Raw genomic sequence first — 27,739 nt, 5'->3', positions numbered from 1 at the left:
CTGCATATTTTAAGTGTTCTGATTTCAAGAATAAGGCTTGTGTCGATGAGGAATTAGTAGGCTCTCAATAAATAAATATCTGCTGGTGAAACTGTTTGAAAAAGAACTTCTCATATCAAGACCAATAGAGAAAATAGGCAACGGTTTGTGTGATGTAATTTTAGTGGTATCAGAAAGACCCTTTGTGTCAAGAAATACCTCTTGTCTCTCAATACTGACTGATGCCAAACAGGCACTTTTAGAGTCACATTCGAATATTTTTGGTTAAAACTTGTGTTTCCATTAAAATAAAATATCCATGAGTAGTGTGTGATAGTAAGCCATGCTAGTCATTTGTCCTTTAGTATAAATGTGTATCCTTCCCCTCCTCACTCCTTTGAGCATGCCTTAAAGAGAGGTCAGGAGAAGAGGAGAGCATCACTGAGCATCAAGAGGTTCAGACCAAAACAAGGGTCAGAACCATTTGATACTGTGGTTCACAGACATCAACCCCGTCCTACAGTCTTAAGACACAAACGTGTCCATCTAAATTGAATAGCAAAAAATAACCATTTTACTAACTGGCTAGTCATATAAGTAATTTTTTTTAAAAATATATTTTATTGATTTTTTACAGAGAGGAAGGGAGAGACATAGAGAGTTAGAAACATCGATGGGAGAGAAACATCGACCAGCCGCCTCCTGCACATCTCCCACTGGGGATGTGCCCGCAGCCCAGGTACATGCCCTTGACCGGAATTGAACCTGGGACCCCTCAGTCCGCAGGCCGACACTCTATCCACTGAGCCAAACCGGTTTCGGCATATATAAGTAATTTTAAATATGTTTGATATATATTTCAAAACTGAGTACAACTATATGGTGTGAAAATAAGTCACATAAACATATAAAATGTTCACAGTGCACATGTGTATATAGTCTCCTCCATTTCCTTTCCCATCTGATCATTTTCTTTCTTACTCTAAAAAGCAATAATCTACATATAAAACTGAAGGAAAATTAGAAAGGAAATTGTTAAAATGTCTCCCTATAAAACATATCACAGCAGCTGCTACCAAGAGGATATATTCCAAAGTTGCATGAATAGATAAGGGAAATAAACACTAAAATGATGAACAATGAAATTTAATCATTTCTACTCTTTTTTATGACAAATTTATTGCTTGGAATAAAATGCTGACAAGCAATTACAATTGAGTTAATTGAAACATATAAAACAATAAAAAGCACAATCAGATTGCAGTTTGATGGAACAGAGAAGTGATTCCTGAACTTTTTTAGGGTCTTAATGTTTTAATGTTCCTATATTTTCACTCCCATGCAAACAGATTTGTTTTTTTTTGCTTGAAAGTTAATTTTTGAAAGACTTCTTTCTACATTGGAAAATCCTCGAGGTATCTAAATAGAGTGGGAGGCTAGATTCTATTCCATGGGAATTTACTCTTTTTTGGATTAGACAGAATATAAAATCAAGGGTTTGGGAGAAGTTGGGATCAATGGAAAAGTAAGACCCAACTCTGCATAGAAATTATATATTCATTGAGCCGACTGAAATATGAAGGTCTAATTACTTCCTATGACAAGTAAATTTTCAGTAATAATTATATCCTTTAGTCTACCCGTAAATACAGATTTTCCATGGATTAATCCTCCTCTCTACCTTAAAAAAGGCCAAAATTGACATTACTTGTCAGCATTAAAAAGAACAAGTCATTTCATTCTTGAAAATTTATCCAAAGTAAATTTTTTTAAATGGGAAAAATAAAACACTTGGGTGTGAAAGTTATATTTTTCTGCACTGTAGAAAAAATAGAAACTATATAAGTACAAGTTACATGTAATGGTTTACCTCTACTCCATAAAATATCATTGAAATTAAAAAATATATCATAATAATAAAAGAAAATTTCTTGTATGAAGGTTTATGTAAGTGCCTTATATAACATACATAAGACAAAATTCAAAAAAAAAACAAAGAATTGGTTGAAAAAGTAGAATTGGATGAGAGCAAAAATTTGAGATGCATGAAGGAAGGTAAGTCTGAATAGTTGCTCATAAGTCCTGAATTTAAAGTAGATGACAAAGGTGACTCTACACCTTCTAGAAAGCAATGAAAAAAGAGAGAAGTAATCATCAAATGGGTCTCCATGGTCATAAGCTTTTTTAAAAATATTATTTTGTTCACCAGAAACATGATGATTTGTGCTACAGAAATAAGAAAAGATCTTCCTCCTATAAAGGCTGATGAAGAGAACTGCGGAATACATAGCAAGCTATATCCTCAGCAACATCCAGCAGAGTAACCGGTAACAGCATGCATTGGTAATAGAAAGAGAAGCGGAAACCATAACTAAAAATTGTCTTTGCTTCATGACAGCAATGATCTAAAATTGTGTATGCCTATGAGCCAAGACCAAAATGAAAATAAGGAAAATATGGTTTAATTTTCTAGGGTAATATTTTAGATAAATTACATTCTAATGACTCAATATTGGGACATTTATGAGCTATTTCTATTCAATAAATTCATGTGTTGAAACAAACTGCAGGCTATAGTACTAAATAATAAACAGGAAATAATCTAAGTTATACTGACTAATATCTATCTTTATTGTATTCCTGAAAATGCAGCTAATTCCACAAAATGATTGACCAATAGTTTTGAAACAATTACATTGATTTGCACCAATCAAAATCTTTTAAAAGGGTAGCAGGCACACCGGTTGAGCATGGATCTATGAGCCAGGAGGTCACAGTTAGATTCCAGGTCAGGGCACATGCCTGGGTTGTGGGCTCGGTCCCCAGTAGGGGGTGTGTGGGAAGTAGCTGATCAATGACTCTCACTTGTCATTGATGTTTATATCTCTCCCTCTCCCTTTCTCTCTGAAAGCAATAAAAAAATATCTTTTTAAAAAGGTAGCAGAAAATCTGGAGAATAATTAGCTTATGAGGGACTCCAAGAGGCTACAGGATTTCATACTATTTAATCTATAAATTATTTAACTACGAGACATTATTTAGTTGTACTTAAAGCATCAAAAAGGTTTCTGATTCCTATTCTGTTATTTACAAAATCTTTGGGCATTATTATTATCTTTATGTCCTGTAAGACCAAAGATAAGTAATTATGTAAATATTAGATTTTGAATATTCAAAGATTTGTCATTGTTGCACTTGTGCAAAGCTATTTAAATAAGCCCTCCAGAATAACTGCTATGACTCTGTAGCATGTCAACACTCAGTCCCTTCCCCTAAGAGACTCCACATTCCTGCCTCCACCCCTTCCTTTTCTCATGTCCCAACCCCGTTTTCTTGCCTGCTTACATTAAAGGAAAACCTACACATCAGCAAATTCTTAGGAATCCGTGACTATGTAATCAGAGACAACATGAAAATTTTTTCTCGCAAATATTTACTTTGTCATTAAAGCACACCACTGTGCCTTGTTACACTGGATTATGGAGATTTTAATCTCCATGGAGAGACTGTAATTTAGGAACACAGAATTCCTGGTTTGGGAAGGTACCATTTCAAGTCCTTGCACACATGGTATAAACTAAGTTAAAGTCTTCCCCAATGAACATTACTTCATTACTGCTTAGCTCAGTGACTGTAACACAATCCAGCAAACTGGTTTGAAATCTCAGTAGGATCTTTCCACTTATTCCCCTGCATGCTTTGGAACAAACATTCATAGTCCTTCATTTTTGGATTATTTTCTTTCATTCAAAAAAATTAGTGAGAATCTCCCTGGTGAAAGGCATCATTCTAAGTGAAGTTGGGCATATGTGGGCCTTAACCGCAGCTAGATGACCATTTCATGGGTTGAAACCACTCACCACATTATAAGGTGAAATAAGCAAAATTATTTATTAGAGATACAGAACTCCTGTGGTGAGGGCCCAGAGGATGTAAACATGAATTCTGAGGGGGACTTTTATCCAAATGGGGAGAATATTATCCCACAGGCAACGTCTGAGTTATTTATGCAATGTTGGCGCCAGCATCGTGAGTGACAGTCTATATGAGAAATATGATTGTCTGAGGCTCTTCAAAATGTGCCCCCTCTACCCCTTTCATTGGACTAAAATGTCCTTTTAACACATGAGAAAAACACAGAGGCTATACTAGGGACTTTAATACACACAAACAACCTTCCAGTAACTGCATGTACAGAATTCTATTTGTCTTCTTCATGTGGATAGAGAATAGGAAGAAGATGGGTGCAGCCCCCAACACAAATCCATGCAAACCAACGAGGTGCCTGTAGGGAATGAATCGACTTTGACTCGATTTATCACAACTTTCTGAACCGGATGATATTTTTTGATGGCACATCTGGCAACATCATAAAAACTCCAGGTCCCAAGTGATTAGACAGGAATTACATTTGTAAATCAGTTATGACTGTTACTGATGTGAGCTCATTCTGAGCAGCAGTGGACAGAAGTAGCCAAAGATGGAGAGAAAATAGAACACACAAAACATCTGGGGGTGGGAAGAAGGTCCTTTTTCTTTGAGATGGCTTTTAGAAAAGGCCACCATTTATCATTTGAAACTGGAAAATTACCGTCATTAATAGCTGGGAATTAATTAAGCATACCTCAAAGAATTACCCGACAGTCTCTTTTTCATTTGCCTTTACAGAAAAGCATTCTTTAGTGGAGCAGTTGAAGTTTTTCATGAAAAAATGTGGCACACTGTGACCTCAGAGAGAACTTGCCAGTTAAGCATATCCTGCTGTGCTCTGTAATGCAAGATTCATAAGATTAGGAACTACTTCATATTTCCCCCCAAATAAAAAAACACACACACATTTTGTCACACATATCTCTCCTTATGATCACATAAAAGATGGCATAATCCTTTGGAAACATAAACCATCTCCTCCCATTAGTGTTTTTGTTGAATGTGTGTGTCAGAGGGATGGGGCTGAGAAAGGCAAGGGGGCCTGGGAGTACATTCGTTGACTATTTTTCCAGTGTTCAAAGAAATAATCTGATTGAGAAAATGCACCCTTGAATCTATTTGCCTCTGCTGAGGTAGTTTTCCTTCCATGAGAATCTTAGTTCTAAATATTATTATTTTCCATTTCCACTTCATCTTTAAGTTCTTTAAATTCTTCCTCTTCCTCAACTCCTTGCCTCCCTTTAATAAACTGACTCATGCAAAGGGATAAATTGGGCCTAAGTGAGGCTCTACGCAAAGTCCCTCTGAAGCATCCTTTCATTCAGTCCTCACACTGACCCTACTTGAGGTAGATAAAACTTGGGGATAGCAGTGCCAAGAGGAAAGGTGAGGTAATTTGTCTAGCAGTAATGCAGCTGAGTCACACTGGAGGTATTTCTGACCCCCAAATCTATGTCTTTAAAAATTTCATTAAAAAACTACTAGAATTGATAAATGAATCCAGTAAAGTAGCAGGATACAAAATAAATATTCAGAAATCAGTTGCATTTTCATATACCAATAATGAACAATCGTAAGTGGAAACTAAGAAAACATCCCATTTATAATTACATCAAAAACAAATGCCCTAGGAATAAATTTAACCAAGGATGTAAAAGGCCTGTACTCAGAAAATTATAAGACACTGAAGAAAGACACTGAAGAAGATACAAATACGTGGACACATATACTATGTTCATAAATAGGAAGAATTAACATCATTATAATGTCCATAACATCCAAAGCAATCGATAGATTCAATGCAATACCTGTCAAGATACCAATGGTATATTTCGCAGAAATAGAACAAATATTCCAAAAATTTATATGGAACCACAAAAGATCCCGAATAGCCACAGAAATCTTGAGAAAGAAGAACAAAGTTGGAGGAATCAAGCTACCAAATATAAAATGATATCACAAGGCCATAGCAATCAAAATAGACACATAGTTGAATGGAACAGAATAGAGAGCCCAGAAATAAACCCACACCTTTGCAGTCAATTAATATTTGACAAAGGAAGCAAGAACATACAATGGGGTAAAGACAATCTAGTCAATAAATGGTGTTGGGAAAATTGAACAGATAGGTACAAAGAAAAAAAATCTAGACTAATTTCTTACACCAAATGTAAGAATAAATTCAAAATGGACTACAGACTTAAATGCAAGACTCAAAACCATAAAAGACCTAGAAGAAAACATAGGCAGTAAAATCTTGGACATTTCTTATAGCAACATTTTTCTGATATATCTCCTCAGGCAAGGGAAACAAAAATAAACAAATGGGACTATATCAAACTAAAAAGTTTTGCAAAGCAAAGAAATGCATTAACAAATGAAAAGAAACCCACTGACTGGGAGAACATATTTATCAATGATACATTTGATAAGGGGTTAATAACCAAAACTTACAAAGAACTTCTACAACTCAACACCAAAAAATAAACAAACCAAACAATCCAATTAAAAAATTGGCAAAGGACCTGAATAGCCACTTCTCCAGAAAGGACAAACAGAAGGCCAATAGACATATAGAAAGATGCTCAAAGTCACTAATCATCAGAGAAATGTAAATTAAAACCACAAGATATCACCTTACACCTGTCAGAATGGCTACCATTAATAGATCAACAAACAAGTGATGTGGAGAAAAGGGAACACTGGTGCACTGTTGGTGGGAATGCAGATTGGTGCAGCCATGTGGAAAACAGTATACAAAGTTTCCTCAAAAAATTCAAAAGGGAACTGCCTTATGACCCAGCAATTCCATTTTTGGGAATATATATATATATAAAGAAATGCAAAACACTAGTTTGAAAAAATATATGCATCCCTAAGTTCATTGCAACATCCTATAATAATAAAAGCATAATATGCTAATTAGCCCAAATGTCCTTTCAGACAAAGCTGGGGCTGTGAGGGAAGCCTGGGTCCCAGGTGCCTGCCAGCAGCCAGAGGGAAGTCCAGGTCCCGGGTGCCAGAGGGAAGCTGGTGCTGACAGCTGGGGGAAGGATGGCCTACTCTTGCACGAATTTTGTGCATCGAGCCTCTAGTTATTTATAATAGCCAAGATTTGAAGCAGCCCAAGTGCCCATCAGTAGAGGAGTGGATATAAAAGCTATAGTACATTTACACTATGGAATACTACTCAGCCATAAAAGAGAAGGCAATCTTACCTTTGAGACAACATGGATGAACCTGCAGAGTATTATGCTAAGTGAAATAAGCCAAAGAAAGACACATGCCATATGATTTCACTTATATGTGGAATATAATGAACAAAATAAACAAACAATATAGAAACATGCTCATAAATACAGGGGACAGACTGACAACTGGCAGAGGGGAGGGGGACTGGGGCAAAGTTGAAGGGATAAAGCAAAAAAAACACACCCCCAAACTCATAGACACAAACTGTATGGTGATAACCAAAAGGAAAGGGGTGGGGGCAGATAGAAGAGGATAAAGAGGAGATAAATGGTGATGGAAAGAGACTTGACTTTGGGTGATGAACACACAATACAACATACAGATGATATTATAGAATTGTACACTTGAAACCTATATTATTTTGTTAAACAATGTCACCCCAATAAATTCAATAAAAATATGCACCCTATGCTCACAGCACTGCTATTTACAATTGTTAAGATCTGGAAACAGCCCAAGTGCCCATCAGTAGATGAGTGGATAAAAAAGCTGTGGTACATTTACACAGTGAATTACTATGCAGCTATAAAAAAAGAAGAAACTCTTACTTTTTGAGACAGCATGGAGGGATCAGGAGAGTAGTATGCTAAGCAAAATAAGCCAGTCAGAGAAAGACCCGTATCACATGATCTCACTTATATGTGGAATCTAATGAACAAAATAAACTGATGAACAAAATAGACCCAAAGTCATGGAAGCATGAAACAGAGTAACCAATCTCAGAGGGAAGGAGGAGGCTGGGAGCGGGAAGAGATTAACCAAAGAAGTTATATACATAACCCTGGACACAGACAATAGTGCAGTGAAGGCCTGGGGGGAGGTGGAGGGGTCAATGGGGTATAAGAAGGGGACATTTGTAATACTTTCAACAATAAAGATAAAGTTTTTTAAAAAATAAGCATGCTGCTCAACATTTTCCATGGCCTGGTGTCTGCTGGAGTTGATTCAACATTGTTTTGTAAGGGAAATCCCTGTTTCAAGGGGTGGGGTAGGCCTTTGGGTCCCCAGGTCCTTGTTAAGGGAGTTTAAGCTCAACTTCATGGCTTCTCAATGCTCACAGAAATTCTTGGCTGAGGAAAATGGTTTTATGACGTGCCTGAAGGCTGTGAAGACCATTTATTTATCTTGACACTCTAATATTTATTTTTGGATTAAGTTCAGATTGTGAGAGAGCTACGTACCTGCAGACATTGTTTGGGACCCCCACAGGGACCTGCTTTCACCGACTGAGCTTTAGAATGATTAATTGGTCCCACATTGAGGGATGTTATTAAAAACACAAACATACGTAAACAGAGTTGGATTTACAATGTCATTTGGATGTGTTTATCTGGGTGGCTGAGTGACTTCATTTTTATGAACTTATCAAATATATAACTGGCGAATTCTCTTCTTGGGGTAGGGTTGTTTTTTTTGTTTTTGTTTTTTGTTTTTTTTTTTAGGTCATCTAAGCAACATTTATTATCTACCTCATAGAATGTATTTTCATGCACCTGCCTCAAATTGGTTTCAATCAATTTTCCCCATACTTACTTTCTCTATCCCCAAATGTACTCCTTTATAATTTTTAAAAGTTGTTGTAAGACTTTATTCCAGCGGTTCTCAACCTGTGGGTCGCAACCCCTTTGGGGGTCGAATGACTATTTCACAGGGGTCGCCTAAGACCATCGGAAAACACATATGTAATTACATATTGTTTTTGTGATTAATCACTATGCTTTAATTATGTTCAATTTGTAACAATGAGAATACATCCTGCATATCAGATATTTACATTATGATTCATAACAGTAGCAAAATTACAGTTATGAAGTAGCAACAAAAATAATTTTATGGTTGGGGGGTCATCACAACATGAGGAACTGTATTAAAGGGTCGCAGCATTAGGAAGGTTGAGAACCACTGCTTTATTCCCAAATAAAATAGGATATACGTAAGTTAATTTAAAAAAATACCTCATATATTTGTTGTAGGAATAAACAAGATAATAGATATACTTTCTCATGTAGGTGGTGATTATGATTTTTATAGGCAGTAATGCTATTAACAACTGTAATTGATCTGGAGTCTATTTAAGCAGAAGAGGACTTGGACATAGATGGATTACGTGGGTACCATATGGTACAATCTTTGAAGAAGCTGATAGAATAACTCTCATTCCAAAATGATCCCCTTGGAAATTCACCACTGCAGTTAGCATCTTAACTTAAAAGTTACCATTTCAAAATGCAAATATCTCTCTAAAGGATTAATTTCTTGGAAATGAAATCAGACATGAATACCTTTAATGTGTTACTTGGCCCTTGGAAGGCAAGAATTCTGATTTAGGTAAGATATTTGTTTAATTGAATACACTGAATTAACTCGCTAAAACATCTCTCTTCTTTTATTTTAATTAATTCCGCAAGTTATTTAAGGCATTCATTCATACTACAAACATTTAGTGAGCACCTACTATGTGCCAACTACTAAGCAGTGAGGATACCACAGTAAGCAAGATAGTCATGATCACCGAATAAAGATAAAGAAAACATCATGGCCTGGCCGGCTTGGCTCAGTGATTGAGCATCGACCTATGAACCAGAAGGTCAGGGTACATGCCCGGGTTGTGGGCTCTATCCCCAGAAGGAGGCGTGCAGGAGGCAGCCCATCCATGATTCTCTCTCATCACTGATGCTCTCTTTCTCTCTCACCCCCTCTCCCTTCCTCTCTGAAATCAATAAAAAAAAAAAAAATTTAAAAAGAAAACATCATGGATAACCCCATAACCTAGAACTAAATACTATGATCCCCAAACTTTGTCCTAAACCCAAATAAACACTCCCAAACATACACCATATATATCTGTTAAAAAAGGATAATAAGCCCTGATGGTGTGGCTCAGTGGTTGAGCGTCGATTTATGAACCAGTACAGTTCGATTCCTGGTCAGGGTACATGGCCTGGGATGCGGGCTCGATCCCCAGTGTGGAGCGTGCAGGAGGCAGCCGATCAATGATAGTCTCTCATCATTGCTGTTTTTCTCTCTCTCTCCCTCTGCCTTCTTCTCTAAAATAAATAAAAATATATTTTTTTTAAAAAAATAAGTATTCTGAATACTTAAAACTATATTCTATTACTTCTATAACTTGTTTTACCTATTGGACATTTTCATGTCAATATATTCACTTCTTTATAAAAATTTTTAAAAACTGCTTATTATTTTCATTCACTCTATATTTTATTTAATCATTTTTCATTATGCAGGAAGGTTGTCTCCAGTTTTTCTTTAATTATAAACAAGTCTGTGCTAATATCTGTGTTTATTCAAGCACACTAAAACATTTACTTCTTAGGAATAAATTCATGGAGCAAAAATGCAAAGCCATCATTATGAATATTTTAAGGCCTTTGCCATTTACTGGAAAATTATTCCATAGAAAAAACATATAAATTTTCATTCTCACCATCAGGGCTGTATATGAGTATTTATTGCTCCCTAGCCTGAAAAACAATGGCAACTTTCTTTTAAAAACTGGTCTTCTCAAGAGCAAGAAATAAAATCTTAATTTGCATTTCATTTTTAAATTTGTATTTGTACAATTACTTACTTGTAAGGCTGAAATGTTTTCTTGGGCATTTTTTTTTTTTAATATGGGTATTTTCTGTTCTGGGCTATTGTTATTTTTTCTCTACTTTTCCTTTCTCTTGTCTGTTTCTAACACGTGAAGGATTACCTACAGGAAATCAGGGCAGGGATCAAGGATGGTGTAAAGGTCATTTCATACCTGAGAGATTTCCATCAGAACTCAAGAAAATCCCTGTTTTATCAAATATTCCATCAAATGAGTCTAACAAAAAGGGTTTACTAAATATGCTGGAGGGTAGCTTTCCTTCTAACCCAGGGGTGGGCAAACTTTTTGACTCGAGGGCCACAATGGGTTCTTGAACTGGACCGGAGGGCCGGAACAAAAGCATGGATGGAGTGTTTGTGTGAACTAATATAAATTCAAAGTAAACATCATTACATAAAAGGGTACGGCCTTTTTTTTTTTTTTTTTTTTTTTAGTTTTATTCATTTCAAATGGGTCGGATCCAGCCCGCGGGCCGCGTAGTTTGTTCACGGCTGTTCTAACCACACGATCCTCACCAAAGTGCCATTTATTTATGTGAAATGTCATTATTAATTTTTTTCCTTTAGGTGTTTTTTGTGTGGATTGGCCAACTGTGTAGCCATTAAGCAGTTGACATTAGCGTAGCTTGGAATTAATAGAAGCAAAACCACGTTGTTTGAGAAATGTACCTTATTATAGACATCACTGAAATGACACCACGCATTAGAGATGGTCTCTAAAGCCGGAGACCCGCAGCATCTGCAGGTCCGCGGAGGAAAGGATGGTTCAGTCTTGGCCTAAGTTCCCTGGCCTTGAAGGGAGCTCCTCTGCCAAAGAAAACCTCAGCCTCACATGTATTTCTTGGATGTGAAATCCTTGTGACAAACACACCATCATTCAGCAGCCATGGATACTCACGAAAGAGAGTCCTTTCCAATGCCCAATTCAAAACCACCCCCTGGAGAATTTTGAAGTTTAAATGAAAGTCTTGGCAGAGTAGAAACTGTGGAGTGAAAACTTCCACATGCCCGATATAGACAGTTAAGAAATATGGAAAGGTACATGGTGTGTAGAACAACCTGTATGCTTTGGAGGCGATCATTAGAATGAACAGTTGACAGAATGACAGTCCTGTGACAATGAAGGTTTTTGCTTCTGAGTGGATGGGTTCTGACTGTAAAGCACAGATAAGAATAATAATGACTGCTATCATGTACTGAGTCTCTGCTGTTATAGCACTGTTACAAGTAGTTCACATGTATCAATTGATGACAATTTCCTCACAACCCTTTTGAAATGCTATTAGTATCCTTATTTTATTGGGGAGGAAGCTGAAGCACCTAAAATGTTAAAAAAAAAAAACACAAAACTTGTTTAAGGACATAGACTGGGGTCTGGAAATAGCAATCTCTCTTGACCCATCTCTAACCTCCGACCTCCAGCAGCACCATCCCCCCCTCCTTAAATGATCTCCATTAACACCATTTTTGGTTCGACAAGACAAGCCTTTCCTAATTGGTACTTCTGTCTCTAACTGTAAGCTCCCCGAGGTTAGGGCAGTCCCTGGGCAGCACCCTGTACAGCACCACATTTCAGGATTCACCACAAAGTCACAGCTAAATAACTTATTGCTGTCATCCGTGTCACAGGGCCACAGATAACCACTGTCCTTGCTTCCAAAACACCCTGAAACTTTTTGTTTAAACATTTGCAAAGCTTATGGGCATTTGGTAAAGTAGCTCAGCACTAAATTAACACTATACATTCTCATTGGAAAGTGGTTATTTTCATTAGCACAATAGCTTTTTTGAGGTTTTGGCAATTGGGAATCAAGCTTACAACCCACGCATGTGCCCTGATCAAGAATTGAACCATGACCTCCTGATTCATGGGTCCACGCTCAGCCGTTGAGCACCACCAGCCAGGCCACATCATTTACTTTCTAAGCACTTTACTTGGCACTGTTAGTCATTTTCCACTGATTCAGTCATGTAGCCATCCATCGATTCATTCTTTCCAGTAATCTTTAACATTTTGGAATCCATGCTTCTTTTAGTAACATATTTTATAACACCTGCTTTACTATTTCAAAATGAAAGTTATAGATAATAGAGGCCACCTACACATATAATTTCAAAGTGGTTAACATAATTCCCATAATACAATATTGACGAAGAATTTTTAAAAATAATTTATGATAAAATAATAGTTATTTCAATGTGCAAAGCCCAAGCCATAAAGAAATGTAAGATGCTTGCCTCTATATGCAGAATTATAGGAATGTTTTAGCTACCAGTACAGATTGAAAAAAAATGTATGGTATTGGTGACTCAAATACCAAAAACAGCAGTCCTCAGTGACGTAATTTTCTGAAATAGTGGGTGACTCTTGGAAATGTCTCTCCCCCCCCAAGAAAAGTCATCCTACACTTGATTTACACAGCAATTACAGTCCTAAATAATTCAGGGTATAATAAAAGCACACAATATTTTACATTTCAATATAAAATGGAGCTATGGTTTATGTTTCAGTTAACCATAATTTATTCCCGGGGAGCTCTTAACATAAGAGTCTGGTGAGACATTGAGAAGTCACAAGCATATGAGACCATTTTTTTATTATTTGCAACTATTGTGCATAGTGCAGGGCGTTCAGCCTCCTCACCCCTGCCCATTAAATGCCCAGAGGGCTCTCTCATTGTGACATCCAAAAGCCCATCCACAAATTCCCAAAATCCCTGACCAGTGAGAACCACTGAGTCAGTCATTCCACATACCTTCAGTGAGTTTCCAACATGTGTCTGGCATCAGGTTAACAGAGGAGTAGAGGAGGAAAGTTGTGAAAACAACTAGACAGCAGAATAGAACATGCATCATAAATCAAAGCATGCACAGGGGGGTGTGTGGGTGGGAAGGTATGTCACAAGCTTTACAAAATCAAGGCCTTACAGAGCAAAGAGCAATCAGGGTTTTTAGAGCTAAATGGTTTATGTAATTATGACTTCCCAATAGGACTGCCACATCCGTGAAGACAGATGCACTGTTTTAAAAATGTTTTTATTGCCTTGATATCCACCGCCAACATAGATTTGTTAAAAAACACACAAAACTGGCTTTATGCAAAGCAAGAAGAGTTCAAACCCAGTTTCAACAATTGTATCTAAGGAACCTATGAAAGTTGGTTACTTAGGTCATTGTTTCTCTATTTCTCTTTTCCAGTTGGCAAAAAGAGGTAACACCTGTAGCTAACTAAGTAAATGGTAACTACTTTTAATCCTTATTCTCATGCCATAGTTTAAAAAAAACCCCACAAGAGAGTTGTTGGTACCACCTAGCCACTGGTTGACCTGATGGCCTCAGGTTCTTAGAGGTGGCCTGGAGCTCAAAGAATAGAATTAACTAGTCTCTCTGTCTTTTTCTTGTCTTCAGTCTGTTTCTCTCTCTTTCCTCCCTCCTTTTCTCCCTCTCCTTCTTCTCTCTCCCCTTCTCTCTTTCCAGTTTAAATGATCAAGAATCATTCAAATACCTGAGGGAGCCAAAATAGAAAAACAGAGAAAGACAGAATAGGAAGCAATGATCACTTTACTGACTCAGCATAAGTCTTTACTAGTAGAGGTTCTGCGGGACTGCCTGAGCTACGTCCTGAAGATGGCCCGGAGCATGGCCACCTGGTGGTAATTCCATCTGTCCTCATGTCCATCTACCTGTACAGAAGTCAATCTCCCATCACTCCAATTCATCGCAATGGGGGAAAAACAGACCATATGAAATCTATAGAAGCTGCAGATTGATGAATTCATCAAGACAAATTTGGAACACATTGAAGTTCTCATATAGCCAACTGTTGTGGTAATTCCAATTTTTACAGGTTCAATTTTCATAGAGTCAAAAATGTTTTTTTTTAGTTTAATTATCTAATAAGTAGATACATTTTTGTATATTCTTCCAAACATGCTCTCCCTAGGAATAATCATTGGTGGGATAACTTAGAGATAAATTCATTCCTATTTTTATGATATGCTCTGTGGACTGAAAGCCTATTTGTCTTTAAGAACACACTTCCAGAGTTGAGATTCTCCTTTGGGCATTGTAGTTAATTTGATAAAATTGAACAATATCCTTTTGTTTCTAATTCATGTTCACATACTCTTGATCCCTTTGGGGTAAAGTTCAACAAACAGAATGAGCCCAACTCCTCATTAGAACTATTTAGAGAATTACACACTGTGCTCAACCAGAGAGTCTGGGGAAATTGAGATATTAAGAAGACACAAAAATTCTTTTATCTTGGGGGAAGAGAGGCAGTGTACACAAATAATCAATACCTTTAACAAATGAACTCATATAATACACATGTGGCTCTAGGCCTATGCAAGACCATTAGAACTATTCAATCATCCCAAATATGTAAACTCTGTTTCTAAACATCCAGGTAAAAGCATTTACCTCCCTCCCTCAGCCTCAGAACTTCAAATTATCCAATGACAGAAGGCAGATGAAATAGGCCAAATAGTTATAATTGGTTTATTCAAATTCCTAACAAATTTATTTTACCTTATTTTTATTTGGTTTAAAAATAAGGATACATATATATGACCTATTCATGTATGTGTATATATATGTAAACGTATACTCTCTCTCTCTCTCTCTCCCTCTCTCTCTCTCTCTCTCTTTCTCTCTCTCTCTCTCTCTCTCTCTCTCTCTCTCTCTCTCTCTCTATATATATATATATATATATATATATATATATATATATGTTTTATTTGGTATCCACTAAATACCAATAATATACTAAGCCCCAGACATCTTAAAATGAGATATGATCCCCGTTCAATGGGTTCATTGTATATGTTTAAGGACAAATATAACTCACAGTAGAAAGAAGACAAGACCACAGAGCAAGGGTGATGGATAATAGGAATTAATGAGTTGGTTTTAGTTATCATCAATCTGCATGTATTTAAAACAAGATCAACACCTCAGAAACAATTGTCCTTAACACACAGTAAGGAAGTCCAATGAGGCAGCCTACACTGCTTTAGACAAGTTGGGTAACAAGACTCCTCTTAGTTTAAGACAGTGGTTCTCAACCTTCTGGACCTTTAAATACAGTTCCTCATGTTGTGACCCAACCATAAAATTATTTTCGTTGCTACTTCATAACTGTAATGTTGCTACTGTTATGAATCGTAATGTAAATATCTGATATGCAGGATGGTCTTAGGCGACCCCTGTGAAAGGGTCATTCGACCACCAAAGGGGTCGCAACCCATAGGTTGAGAACGGCTGGTTTAAAACAATATATAGATATAAAACTCATTTTATGTCCTGTCGTTGGTAATTTTGAGACTCACAATCTGTCTCTCCAGAAGGTTGTGCCTTTTTTAAGCATAAACCCCATTTTGTGATTTTGACAGGAGAGCACTTTCTGGTCATTGAAGAACCAGGGAAAGAACTCTCATTTTAAGATGCTAAAGTTAAACTGAGATCATTTTGAGAGTGGCTCTAAAGCCAAAACTTTTAACAATATTTTCCAGCTTACAACAACCTATAAAAAAGCACATGTGTGGCAATAAAACAGAACAAGCAGCCATGAAAGGAACCTAAAGAGAGACAGACGGACAGTTGTCCAATTTTCACAGAGCTCAGGTACATGAAATTTTAAGTGTTCCCTGGCATAGCATTATCAGCTTCGTTCTTGTTGGAAATCACCCTTGCCTGAAGGTGACCAGCTCTCTACTCCTAGGACAGAGCTAAGCAGAGGCATCTAAAGTGACTCCTTGACAGTGGGGTCCACCCTCATCTCCCTATTTTAATGAAACATGATATCTGCTTCCACAGTCGTTGGTGAAACTAAAGAAGTTGTGAGGTCCTTACAATGCCCTTCATCTCTAAGGACTTCCTGAAGCATCCTGGGAAAGAGATACCCATTCACTGCACATGATACATGCAATTAATCAGAGGGGTTAAGTTGGCTTCATTGCCCAACCCACAGGGAAAGACATGCGCTTGGTGGATCCAAGATTTGGCCTTGAAATTTGGTTCCCACATTAACTAGCTGTGTAAGCTCTTTACTTTCTCTAAGCCTCATGTTTTCATCTATAAAATGGGGCTGCTGCTCATGGCCTGGGATCAAAATTGGGAGACTATTATAAAAAATTAAGAATGACATACATTATGTGCTTAGTGGATGATCCAGGAAGTGCTTGATATATGGCAGTGTTTTTATTACTTATTTAAACTCCCTCTTTTCTAAACTCCCTGATTTCTAAGCTTACAGAGACTCCATGATACATGAGTTAAGTCAGAATGCAAAGACAAGAATGTGCACACGTAGAAGCTGCTTTAAATTCATCTCTCTCCTGAAAGCATGAAGCATTTGTTCCCATTGGAGAACACAGTTTCTGAAAAGTGGCCACATCTTTCCCTCTGAATTGTGAATGGCAACAAATGGTCTAACCAATAGCAAGAACTTCATGCTGCAGAACAGCAGGCACTAAACAAGGAGATACCGGTTTTTTGCCTGCAAATGGCTTGGAGACCAGGAAAAAAATCTGACTGTACATCACCTGCTAGAGTTGAAAGGGCCTTGGAGATGATCTTATTTCATCCCTTTATAGTACAACTTTTCTTTATCATTTATACTCTCCTTCATCCTTAAAATACTTGAATATGATAGTTAAAGAAGACTTTTCTTCAAATAAAAATAGTTTAGAGTTGATGGGAGAGAAACTGAAACAGGTTAAATAGCCATATATTGATATGTGGGAAGGGGGAACATCTGTATTATAGGAAAAGAGTGGTTAAATATGCAGAGTTCAGGTTCTAATCTAGGAGGACAGGTGACTAGAGAATTAGAAGTAAATGGACAGAAGTGTAGGGAGTGGGTGTAACATTAGTAGCCACAATGGAAATTGCTCTTATATCCCTTTAAGGTGGAATGTTCTTGAGCCTTTATAATACAGGATGCTAAAAGAACCCTGTTACAGGGCAGGAGAATCTAGATGTGTACAGATTATGAAAGAAACACCAGCAAATCATAGAGTTCAATGACAGAACCCTCTTTATGGAGCCATTCCCCAAAATGTTTGTTCCCTTTGCATTCTAGATTAGCCGGCTCTCTCACCCAAGCATGTGTTTTGTTAGTAATTGTGACTTTATAGAATTTGGCTACTTCCCTAATTAACCTCAGGACATGAATAAAACTCTAAGTTTATTTTTAGCCAAGAGAGAGTCTGTGTGCAACTTTTAAGACCTTACCCTTGTTCCCCGGTCTTCTAAACCATAAGCTGTAACAAAGACAGCTCGCTATTCAACGGCCAACTAACTGACTGCATTAGTAACAGTGGTTTCTTTCAATCTGAGTGGTTTTCATGTGCTTTGTCTGTAGCAAGAACGAATACAACAATGCATTAGCCAGGATTCAAAGTAAGCCAACATTCAAGTTTCCAGCCTGAACTTTCTGTACCTTGTTCTCTGTCTACCCCTTCTCTAGCCACCTTCAAGGTACAGTTACTCAGCATCCTAAGGCTCTCAGAAAAAAATTGTCATCCATTATATACCCCCCCTTTTTGAATTGCAAACCCTCTTCTTCTAAAGGTTGAATCATGTGAAACTACCAAGGTTTGACCAATTTTGATCTAGAAAAATAGCAATCGCCTTATGGTTTAACCTGGTAGTGAAAGCATCGTGTGCTTTATTAATAATCATGAAATGAAAAGAACAGCCTTGTATTTAGAGGTACGGGGAGCCCTAGATATGATATAGCCCAACTCATGCAGGGTACAGGCTGAGCCACTGAGGCTCTGATTGGGCGAAGAAATTAGAAGAGCTAACATCACCAGTTTGAGACAGAGCCTGATTAGATCTAGAATGATTTGACTCCTATTTCAATGCTCTTACCTTCAAAACAGGGGTCAGCAAACTTTTTCTGGAAAGAGCAATACAGTCAAGATTTTAGGATTTGTGGGCTCTATGATCTCTAACATTGTAGCACGAAAGCAGCCACAGACAATATATAAACATTATTAAACAAATGACTGTGGCTGTGCTCCAATAAAACTTTATTAACAAACTCATGCTGGGCTTGATTTGACTTATAGTTGTTTAGTTTTCCAAGCTGCGAAGAGATGGGTGATGGATCTATATACTGAGAACCTGTTGAACTGGTCAGGGGTGCTAAGCCAGCATAAAGATCTCACCCACCATTAACTAGGCTCTGCATTTTTCTTAAAATCAGTAGCCAAAGAATCCTAAAGTTTCTGGGATTTGTTGTGAGCATCTAGGGCAGTGGTTCTCAACCTTCTGGCCCTTTAAATACAGTTCCTCATGTTGTGACCCAACCATAAAATTATTTTCGTTGCTACTTCATAACTGTAATGTTGCTACTGTTATGAATCCTAATGTAAATACCTGATATGCAGAATGGTCTTAGGCAACCCCTGTGAAAGGGTCGTTCAACTGTCAAAGGGGTCACGACCCACAGGTTGAGAACCGCTGACCTAGGGGCTGCAGCTACCTAAGACTTTGCTATCTGTAAGATTAGATTACCCAGAAGGGGAATAATACTTATGTCTTATTTAACTCTTGGCTACATGTACAAAATACAGTTCTGATCTTAGGAAAGAAATGTGTTAGACATGCTATCCATCAGGCTGGCTGAGTTATGGAATTAGATAGAGGCACTTGGGTGAAATTTTAATGGCTTTAACAATCATTTACACAGACTCCCCCTTTATGCATCAGCTGAGAGCAACTTCATTGTATTTTTTGCATTGGGTGAACAATATTTTGAATACAGGAACTATTTCCATCTCTTCTGATAGCAAAGAAGCGACTTTGGCTACATCTACTCTCAATTTGAACTTGAGAAGCATGGGAGAATGTTAATAATCATTTGAAAAAAATTATAGGTCACCTGCTCTGGTCAGAAATACAGAAGAGAAGAATTCTAGTCAGGTCATTCCAAGAAGGAAAGTAAGTCTATATATATATCAGGCATGATAACACTGTGATTACCATCGACATCTCTGCAGTGAAAATCTGTCCATCCATCTGCTCATCTGTCCATCATGCACCCAGACATGCAGACATCCAAACATCTATCCCCTACTATTGTACCAGGAGCTAAGGGATCCTGGTTAGATGAGGTATCCCCCTGCTCCCAGTGAGCTAAAAATTTAGTGGGAGAGAGAAGATAAAGTACAAATACCACAATAAAGAAGAAAATAAGGCAGTACTTCAAAATAAAAATGTCTAAGTACCAAGCAAATATTTGGAGGAATTCTTTAAAAAGCAGCAAAATGCAAAATAATCACCAGGAAGAGCTCTAACATGCTCCTGTCGAGCTCTGAACCAGGAAGAACCTGGAGTGTGTGCTGTGGTGTCTGGTGCAGCATGTGGAATCAATACGCCTTTTTACCTCCAGATGTCAAACCAGGCAACCCAACTCTAAGAGGTAGGATTGTTCACTGGCTCTCATAGTTTGTCCTTAAACAGGCAAAACTTTTCTTTTTAAATCACATGACATAGGTGCTTTCTATGAATAAGTCATATCAGTGTGAAGAATTCTAACTCTACTTTTGTTCTATAGTACTTTACAGCCCACATTTTAGAGAAGATCGGAAGAAATAGCTTAGTAGAGTCAAATGGTCACGGGCATTTAAAAAGCTTATGTGATATGAATTGGTAGCAAAGGTCCCTGGGAAGTTGAGAACAATTATGCATGTTATCAGTACTTGGGAAATCAGTAAGATAGTCAAAGGGAACTTTATAACCAAAATCGATGTTCAAGCCACAGTTATCATTAATGATTTTTATGGCACCAACTACCAATTCACTGTTCACATCATTAAGTGTCTAATTTCTTCAGGTATATTGGCCGCATATGCTGATTATCTTTTATAAAATCTAGCAAAATATCAGTGTTTACATTTTATAAAATCTAGCAAAATATCAGTGTGGTTTTGAATGACCCAAATTCTAAAATTCACCATTTATCTCTTTCATATTTCTGCCAATTGCCCTAAAGGTACAATTCTACACCAAGAGAAACCAATATCCAATGGAATAAAAACCCACTCTGGATATGAACCATCCTGTTTTCTCAGTTCCATTAAGCCAATCAACAAAGAAATAAGAGAGGAGATCTCAGTGGTACTTACTGGCAGGTGACGGGGTGCTGCATCCACTCGGAGGAGGGTGCCCATGAAGGCCATGAAGAGGAGGCAGGGAAAGTCCTCCGATGACTGGCGGAAAGAGCAATGGGTAGGGTGCGGCTGGATAGTGAGTCATGTGTCCATTCACTGCCGGGACGGGACATGCGTGGCTACTGGTGGTCATGTTTCAGGCCTCACAAAATGCAAGGTGTTCTGGGGTGGGAACACATCACTCCGGGTCTTGAACCAAAGTTGTAGAGGTAAATTCAGGGCAACACTTGAGTCTGAGCTGTGTTCTGGACCAAAGGCAAGACAGTTCAACAGATGACCTTGCGTCTTCCCAGCATGGTTTATCCACCTCTCATTTTGCTATGCTGATTATGGATATCTTTTTCTTTTCTTTCAGTTTGAGGTTGGGAAATGCTATCACTCTAAAAGTCCAGAGATGCTAATCCTGTAAGAAAAAATATATGTATGTATATATTTCACAAGTCAAAAATATTCTCCTCTTAATCAATTTATGAAAAACCTCTAATATTAACCTGTCTTTTAATTCCTAGTTGTTCCCCTACACTCACTTTAATTTTCTTAAATGTTCAGATTCTAATATAGAATGAAACTTACATGCAATTTCAAAATAACTCTATCTGATATTAAATATCAATCTCCATCCACCATCATTTCTATAGTCCTCACCCTGCTTAATTTTTCTCCATGGCACTTAACTTGATCATTACACAGTGGGAGTGTTTGTTTTTGTCTGTCTCCCCTATTAGAATGTACTCACCAGGAGGGCAAAATTTTTCTGTTTCGTTAACAGCTCTAGTTTAAGCTCCTATACTATACCAGACAGGCAGATGCTCAAGAAATATCGGTTGAATAAATGAATTAATACATGATTTTTTTTGCTTCTTTTATAAACAATTTGATTAATCTTGTCCTAACCTTTATGCTTCCAAGATTTTACATATCTCATATGAAGAACTTTGGATTTTAATGCGGCCATTGGGAATGATATACCCAACAAGATAAATAGAATTGTGGGAGAAAACTATAATCTAATAAAAGGTAGGTAAGATATAGTCCTCAAAGATCAGAGAAATATTTTATATCAACCCTTACTGTCAACAGTATACACTTTCATAAGAATACCGTCTACTCATCCATCTCTCCAACAATTTATTCTTACCACCATCATTCATTTGTCCACCCATTCAATCATTCATCAGTCAGTCAAATCCTAACTTACAGTTATGTGCCAGGTGCTGGTGTAGGTACTAGGACATACAGAGTGAAACAACACTAATGTGTCCTCTGCTCTCATGGAATTTCTAGTTTTAACAGCTCCCATTGAGGTCATATTGTTGAGGATGACAAAGCTGCCCTGCCCCCTACAAAGGGCATTTTCAGGATGCTCAGCACAGAGAATTCCTCAAGACAGGGAATAGAAGAGAACTGACATAGATTCTAGAGTGGGCTGGCTATGAACTTCAGAGGTCTACCTTGGCCCTGATGACCAATATTCAGTGAAAGTCAAAATTCTGGAGCTCACTAAATAGCAAGCCCTGGGTGTAAGCCCACGCTGCACGAAGCAGGAACAGTATCTCAAGATCAGCATAAAGGCCAACTGTTAGCCTGATTCTAGAGCCAGACTGCTTAAGTTCAAACCATGGCTCCAGCCCTTTGACAATGACCTCTCAATATGTTGTGTTTGTGTATGTGTGTGTGTTTAATTTGAATTGGGGTAATAATACAATTTACTTCAAAGGGGTGTTGTGAGGATTAAATGAGGTAATTTCAAGAAAAGATTAGTATCTGATTCATAGTAAAGACTAGGTAGATCAGTGGTTCTCAACCTTCCTAATGCTGCGACCCTTTAATACAGTTCCTCATGTTGTGGTGACCCCCAACCATAAAATTATTTTCGTTGCTACTTCATAGCTATAATGTTGCTACTGTTAGGAATCTTAATGTAAATATCTAATATGCAGGATGTATTTTCTTTGTTACAAATTGAACATAATTAAAGCATAGTGATTAATCACAAAAACAATATGTAATTATATATGTGTTTTCCGATGGTCTTAGGCGACCCCTGTGAAAGGGTCGCTCGACCCCCAAAGGCGTCGCGACCCACAGGTTGAGAACCGCTGAGGTAGGTAGTGAACAGTTGGGAAAAGTTTGCTACAAATACATCAGATGACATGCTCCTGAGAACAAGCTTGCTGGAATGGACAAGAGGCTTTGGGGTTAGGGCAGGGGAGAGAACACATCACAAAAGTCCTCGGGAAAGAGCATTAGGACTAAAACATTTGTCATGGACGTGAAGAAGAAGAGGTGGGATTTAGGTAAATTTAAGAACAAAGACTCATGTGAGCTTACCGATTCCTCAGTTTGTGAAGTTAGCGTTTGGTTATTCCTAATCCTAAAATGTTCCAATACATCACAACTTCCATTTATTTGTTTACTGTGTGTCAGGCACTTCACTTATGAGCTGTGTAGATCTAAGAATAGTCCCATAAGGCAGGCATTATAATCTCTATTTTTCAGAGGAAAAAGACTAAGTCTTAGTGAATTTAAATAACCCGTCCCTAACATCACAGAGTCAGCCTGAGGCTAAACCAGAATTTGCACCTAGATCTGGTTGGTTGTACTATTTATACTGAGCGCATACGTGGTCCTGGTTGTGTCCCACAGAGGAAAAAGTCCATGAGCAGTTGTGATGGGAGCAGCTGTCCTCACTTAGATGACATTCTCGGCAGGGCCTTGAATCCCTGGCCTATTAATATTAAAAATGAGCATCTTCAACAGTCAGACCATATGGTCCCAGGCTCCCTGCATCTCCACGAAACCTTACAAAGGAGACTACATCCCTGCTTGGCTTATATAACACACAAAAGGGATGTCCCACCCCAAATATCAATGTCCTTTTCAAACTTTCAAACCACGACTTGTTTCTCGAATGAAAAGAAAGCAAATGGACTATGAGAGGTGAATGCTTCCATTGCTTTCTCTTCTAAAAATCACGCACCAGCTAACATATTTAGCACTTGAATTTTGCAGTTTGCAGCAAATTAATTAGAAAATAAACAATACCATTTAGTGTTTGCTGCATTTCCACTCAATTTGATTTTTAAATCACACACACAAAGCCCAGCGTTGTTATCAGTGGTCTTTTCTGTCTCCATTAGACAAACTGCCTCATTAACTGGTAGAGCTGACAGTTCAGCAAACCCACCCCCGCAGGGCACAATTCTTAGATTTTTAAAGCTGTTTGTTTGTTTGTTTTTACCAACCAGGGACTCTTTCTCCCCTCAATATCCTTTATTTCTCTTTGCTTTCAAACACTTCAGGTTTTTGGCATCCTGCCTGCCTGGTTAAAAGGTCTGCTATCATGCCTAGGATCTTAAAAAAAAAAAAAAGACTGATACTGATAATAGGCACAAGAAAAAAAATCAATGTGTCGGGAAAATCCTGTTATGTTGGTGGAAAACTGTCTGAACGGTCACTGCGTCTGTGTTCACATATGTGACTGATTAAGGCTATTCCTGGAAGCAGAGAGTTTTCTTTGTTCACTGGTATTAGCAGTGGTTTTTTTTTCCCCCCCCCTCATGTCTAATTTGAGTTTGGGCTCATTCAGGGTTCTTTTCTTCACCCCCTGAGGCAAAGCAAACAGGAGCTGGGGTGCAGGCGGGGAAGGAAGTGGGGACTGGGTCAGGAGGTCTTAGATCGACCACCATCATTCCCTGGGTGTCAGTTTCTGCATCTGTGAGAGGGAAGGGTCAAGAGAAGAGGAGCAGGTTTCAAATCAAGTTCCTTAAACTGTGTTGTTCAGAACACAGGCGTCTCACAAGAAGATACTCAATTTTTAAAAATGCTGAAAAAATATTTTAGAGCAGGAAACAGAAAATATTTTTTTAAAATATATTTTATTGATTTTTTACAGAGAGGAAGGGAGAGAGGCAGAGAGTCAGAAACATCGATGAGAGAGAAACACCGTTCAGCTGCCTTCTGCACATCTCCTACTGGGGATGTGCCCGCAACCCAGGTACATGCCCTTGACCGGAATCGAACCTGGGACTTTTCAGTCCGCAGGCCGATGCTCTATCCACTGAGCCAAACCGGTTTCGGCAGAAAATATTTTTAAATAACTGTTTGCATAGATGGTGTTGTTCTAGTCAGGAATCTGCCTTTGATAAATGGTGGAATGACAGGACGGGGAGTGATAGGTCTGCCCACCAACCGCTTGGATGAAACGTGCCAGTTAGGAGGCAGAGGCCACAGAAATCGTTAACATCTACGTTTGTATCTGTGAGATCGTATTATAGATAAAACACAGTATATTTTCTTCAGTTTAACTTGTTAAGGTTCTTGTTCCCAATATAAGGTTTAAAACCTTACATTTTAATCATTTCGTGTCACATTTAATTCACTGGAGGCTGTTTATAGCTTAAATTTTCATGCAAGCTTCCAAGCTTACACTTCTGAATATTGATTTTATAAACTTGATACTTACATATGATTTTTTTTTTAAAAAAGGCCAAGTAGTTCCTTTAGACCAGTGGTTCTCCAAGCAGAGTCCCTGGTCCATCAGCAACGGCATCATCTGGACACTTGTTAGAAGTGCAGATTCTTCAAGCCCCACCCGACATCTGCAGAATCAGAAATTCTAGGTGAGCCCAGCAATCTGCTCTAACAAGCCTCCAGATGGTTCTGATTCACCTAAAAGTAGAGAACCACTGCTCTAGGCACAAGATTGGCAAATTTCTTCTACAAAGGAAGGAAATATTTTAGATGGCAGGCCGTACAGTCTCTGTCACAACCACTCAATTCTGCTTTTGCACCAACTTCTTAGGGCAGAAAAGCAACCCGAGCCAGTCCATGAATGTGTAGGCATGGCTGCATGCCAATAAAACATTATTTACAGAACCGGCAGCCGGCCAGATTTCGCCCATGGACCACGGCTTCCTGACCCTGCTTTAGATTCATAAAGAAAAACAATAATTTACCTTCCCCATCCTGAAGCTCTCCTCCCTACGAGAAACTACTCGAGAATATTTTAGCTATTGGTTTTTTTTTCTGTTATTTATATTTATAGGTCATATACTTAAACAAGTTTTTTCATAATTTTGTAACCAACTACCTGTTGGCTTTTACTGTAAATGTGATTGAGCTCTTTTAGGCTATTGCCTACACAAATAAAACTCTTCCTCCTTTCTTACGCCCAACTTAAAAAAATAAAAATCATTCAATCATCTATATTATTATGCTTACATAACTATGACTAGGTAAATATTGTTACAGCTGAGCCACATGATGCACTCTATTTACAGTTCTTTTCTTACAAAACTTTTGGGTTTTCCTGGAGTTAATAATTGCTTTGTTTATACAATTTAATTGTTTTTGTATCTATGAATAATTCTTTCCCAACTCTCCGAAAATTTTGCCAGACATGTCATATGATATATGAGTTCCACAATTGGGGACATTCCTCCCACCCCAGGGCTGACTGGCTGCTTTCCTAGTCTCATGCATAGCTGTCAAAGTAGAACTTTCTATTATTGTTTTTCTGGGTTTTTTTGGAACTCTTTTGTAGATCTCATGTCTTCCATTTTCTTGGTTTGCTTCTTCATCTTGGTGGCTTTTTTCCTTAACTTACTGAGAAATAGTGCATCAGAGGAATAGTACATGTTTGGAGACATTTTATATATTAAAATATTTTTTAGGTTACACCTCACGCCTGTTAGTCTGGTTGGATTAAAATTGTGGTTTGGAAATAGCCTTTTAAATTAAAATGTTAAAGTACATTATACCACTTTTTAAGCTTTCTATATCGCTCTGGAAATTCCTAATACTATTATGATTTCAGATCCTTTGTGTGTGACACTTTTCTTTTTCTGTAAGCCTTTATAATCTTCTTTATCCCCATGGATCTTTTCCTACATGTGCTAGACAATTGGAAGAGATCTTCAATTTGGTAACTCATGTTCTTCTGTTAAGGAAAATTTTGGGTTTTTCCCCTTTATTTGATAATATCTTCTTTAATATATATTTTGTTCACTCCTTTTGGAAATCTTGTTAGATAGTAGACCTTCTACATGAATTTTCTAATTTTATTACATATTTTCTCATCTACTTCTTTATCCATTTAATCTACTTTCTGCAATATATTCCCCACATTTAACTCCCAATTACTCTATTGAATTTTATTTAAATTGTTTTATATATAGAAAGAGATATGTTGTTCTATTTATTGATGCATTCATTGGATGCTTCTTGTATGTGCCCTGACTGGGGAGTCACCTGCAACTGTGGTGTGCTGGAATGACATTCCAACCAATTGAGCTACCTGGCCAGGGCCTTACTCTATTGCATTTTATACTTATGCTACTATATTTTTAACATACAAGAGTTTTTATTATTTTTCCCATTTATTTATAATTCTGCTTTTTTGTCATGCATGCCTTATCTTTTCTGAATACCATTTAGGATATGAATAATAGTTTTTATTTTAATGTCTTATTCTGCTCTCTACATCAACTCTGTTCCTTTTCACTTTTTTCTGTTATGTCCTTTAGTCCTGTATGCATTTCTCAATTGTATTATCTGCATAATTCTAGCCCTATTTATATCTAAACGGGAAAACTTATGGCAAGCACTGTTTTCATGAGCAAATCTTGTCTAAGGGTGCGTTTCCTGAAAAAGTGATCTAACGTGGACATTTCTTTGTGGGAGTTCCCCCAATGGGAGTTTTAGGCTTTTTTATTTAGGGGTTGAAAGGTAGAAAACGCCACCCCAAAATATGCTGCTGTGGTATATGAATTATTTTG

General features: G+C 37.7%; 1 protein-coding gene across 1 annotated transcript in view; it reads right to left on the bottom strand.

Moving 5' to 3' along the window:
* RARB (retinoic acid receptor beta) overlaps positions 1-27,739 on the bottom strand; it is a 638,244-nt gene that overhangs the window by 330,806 nt on the left and 279,699 nt on the right. Inside the window, exon 4 of the mRNA XM_081105810.1 lies at positions 20,916-21,363. Within this exon, the coding sequence (XP_080961936.1) occupies positions 20,916-21,093 (178 nt within the window). The 5' untranslated portion in view covers positions 21,094-21,363. The remainder of the gene's footprint in view (positions 1-20,915; positions 21,364-27,739) is intronic.

Source organism: Myotis nattereri, assembly GCF_964212035.1.
Source record: "Myotis nattereri genome assembly, chromosome: 14".
NCBI classification, from domain to species: domain Eukaryota; kingdom Metazoa; phylum Chordata; class Mammalia; order Chiroptera; family Vespertilionidae; genus Myotis; species Myotis nattereri.
This window is presented reverse-complemented; position numbering and strand designations above follow the sequence as displayed.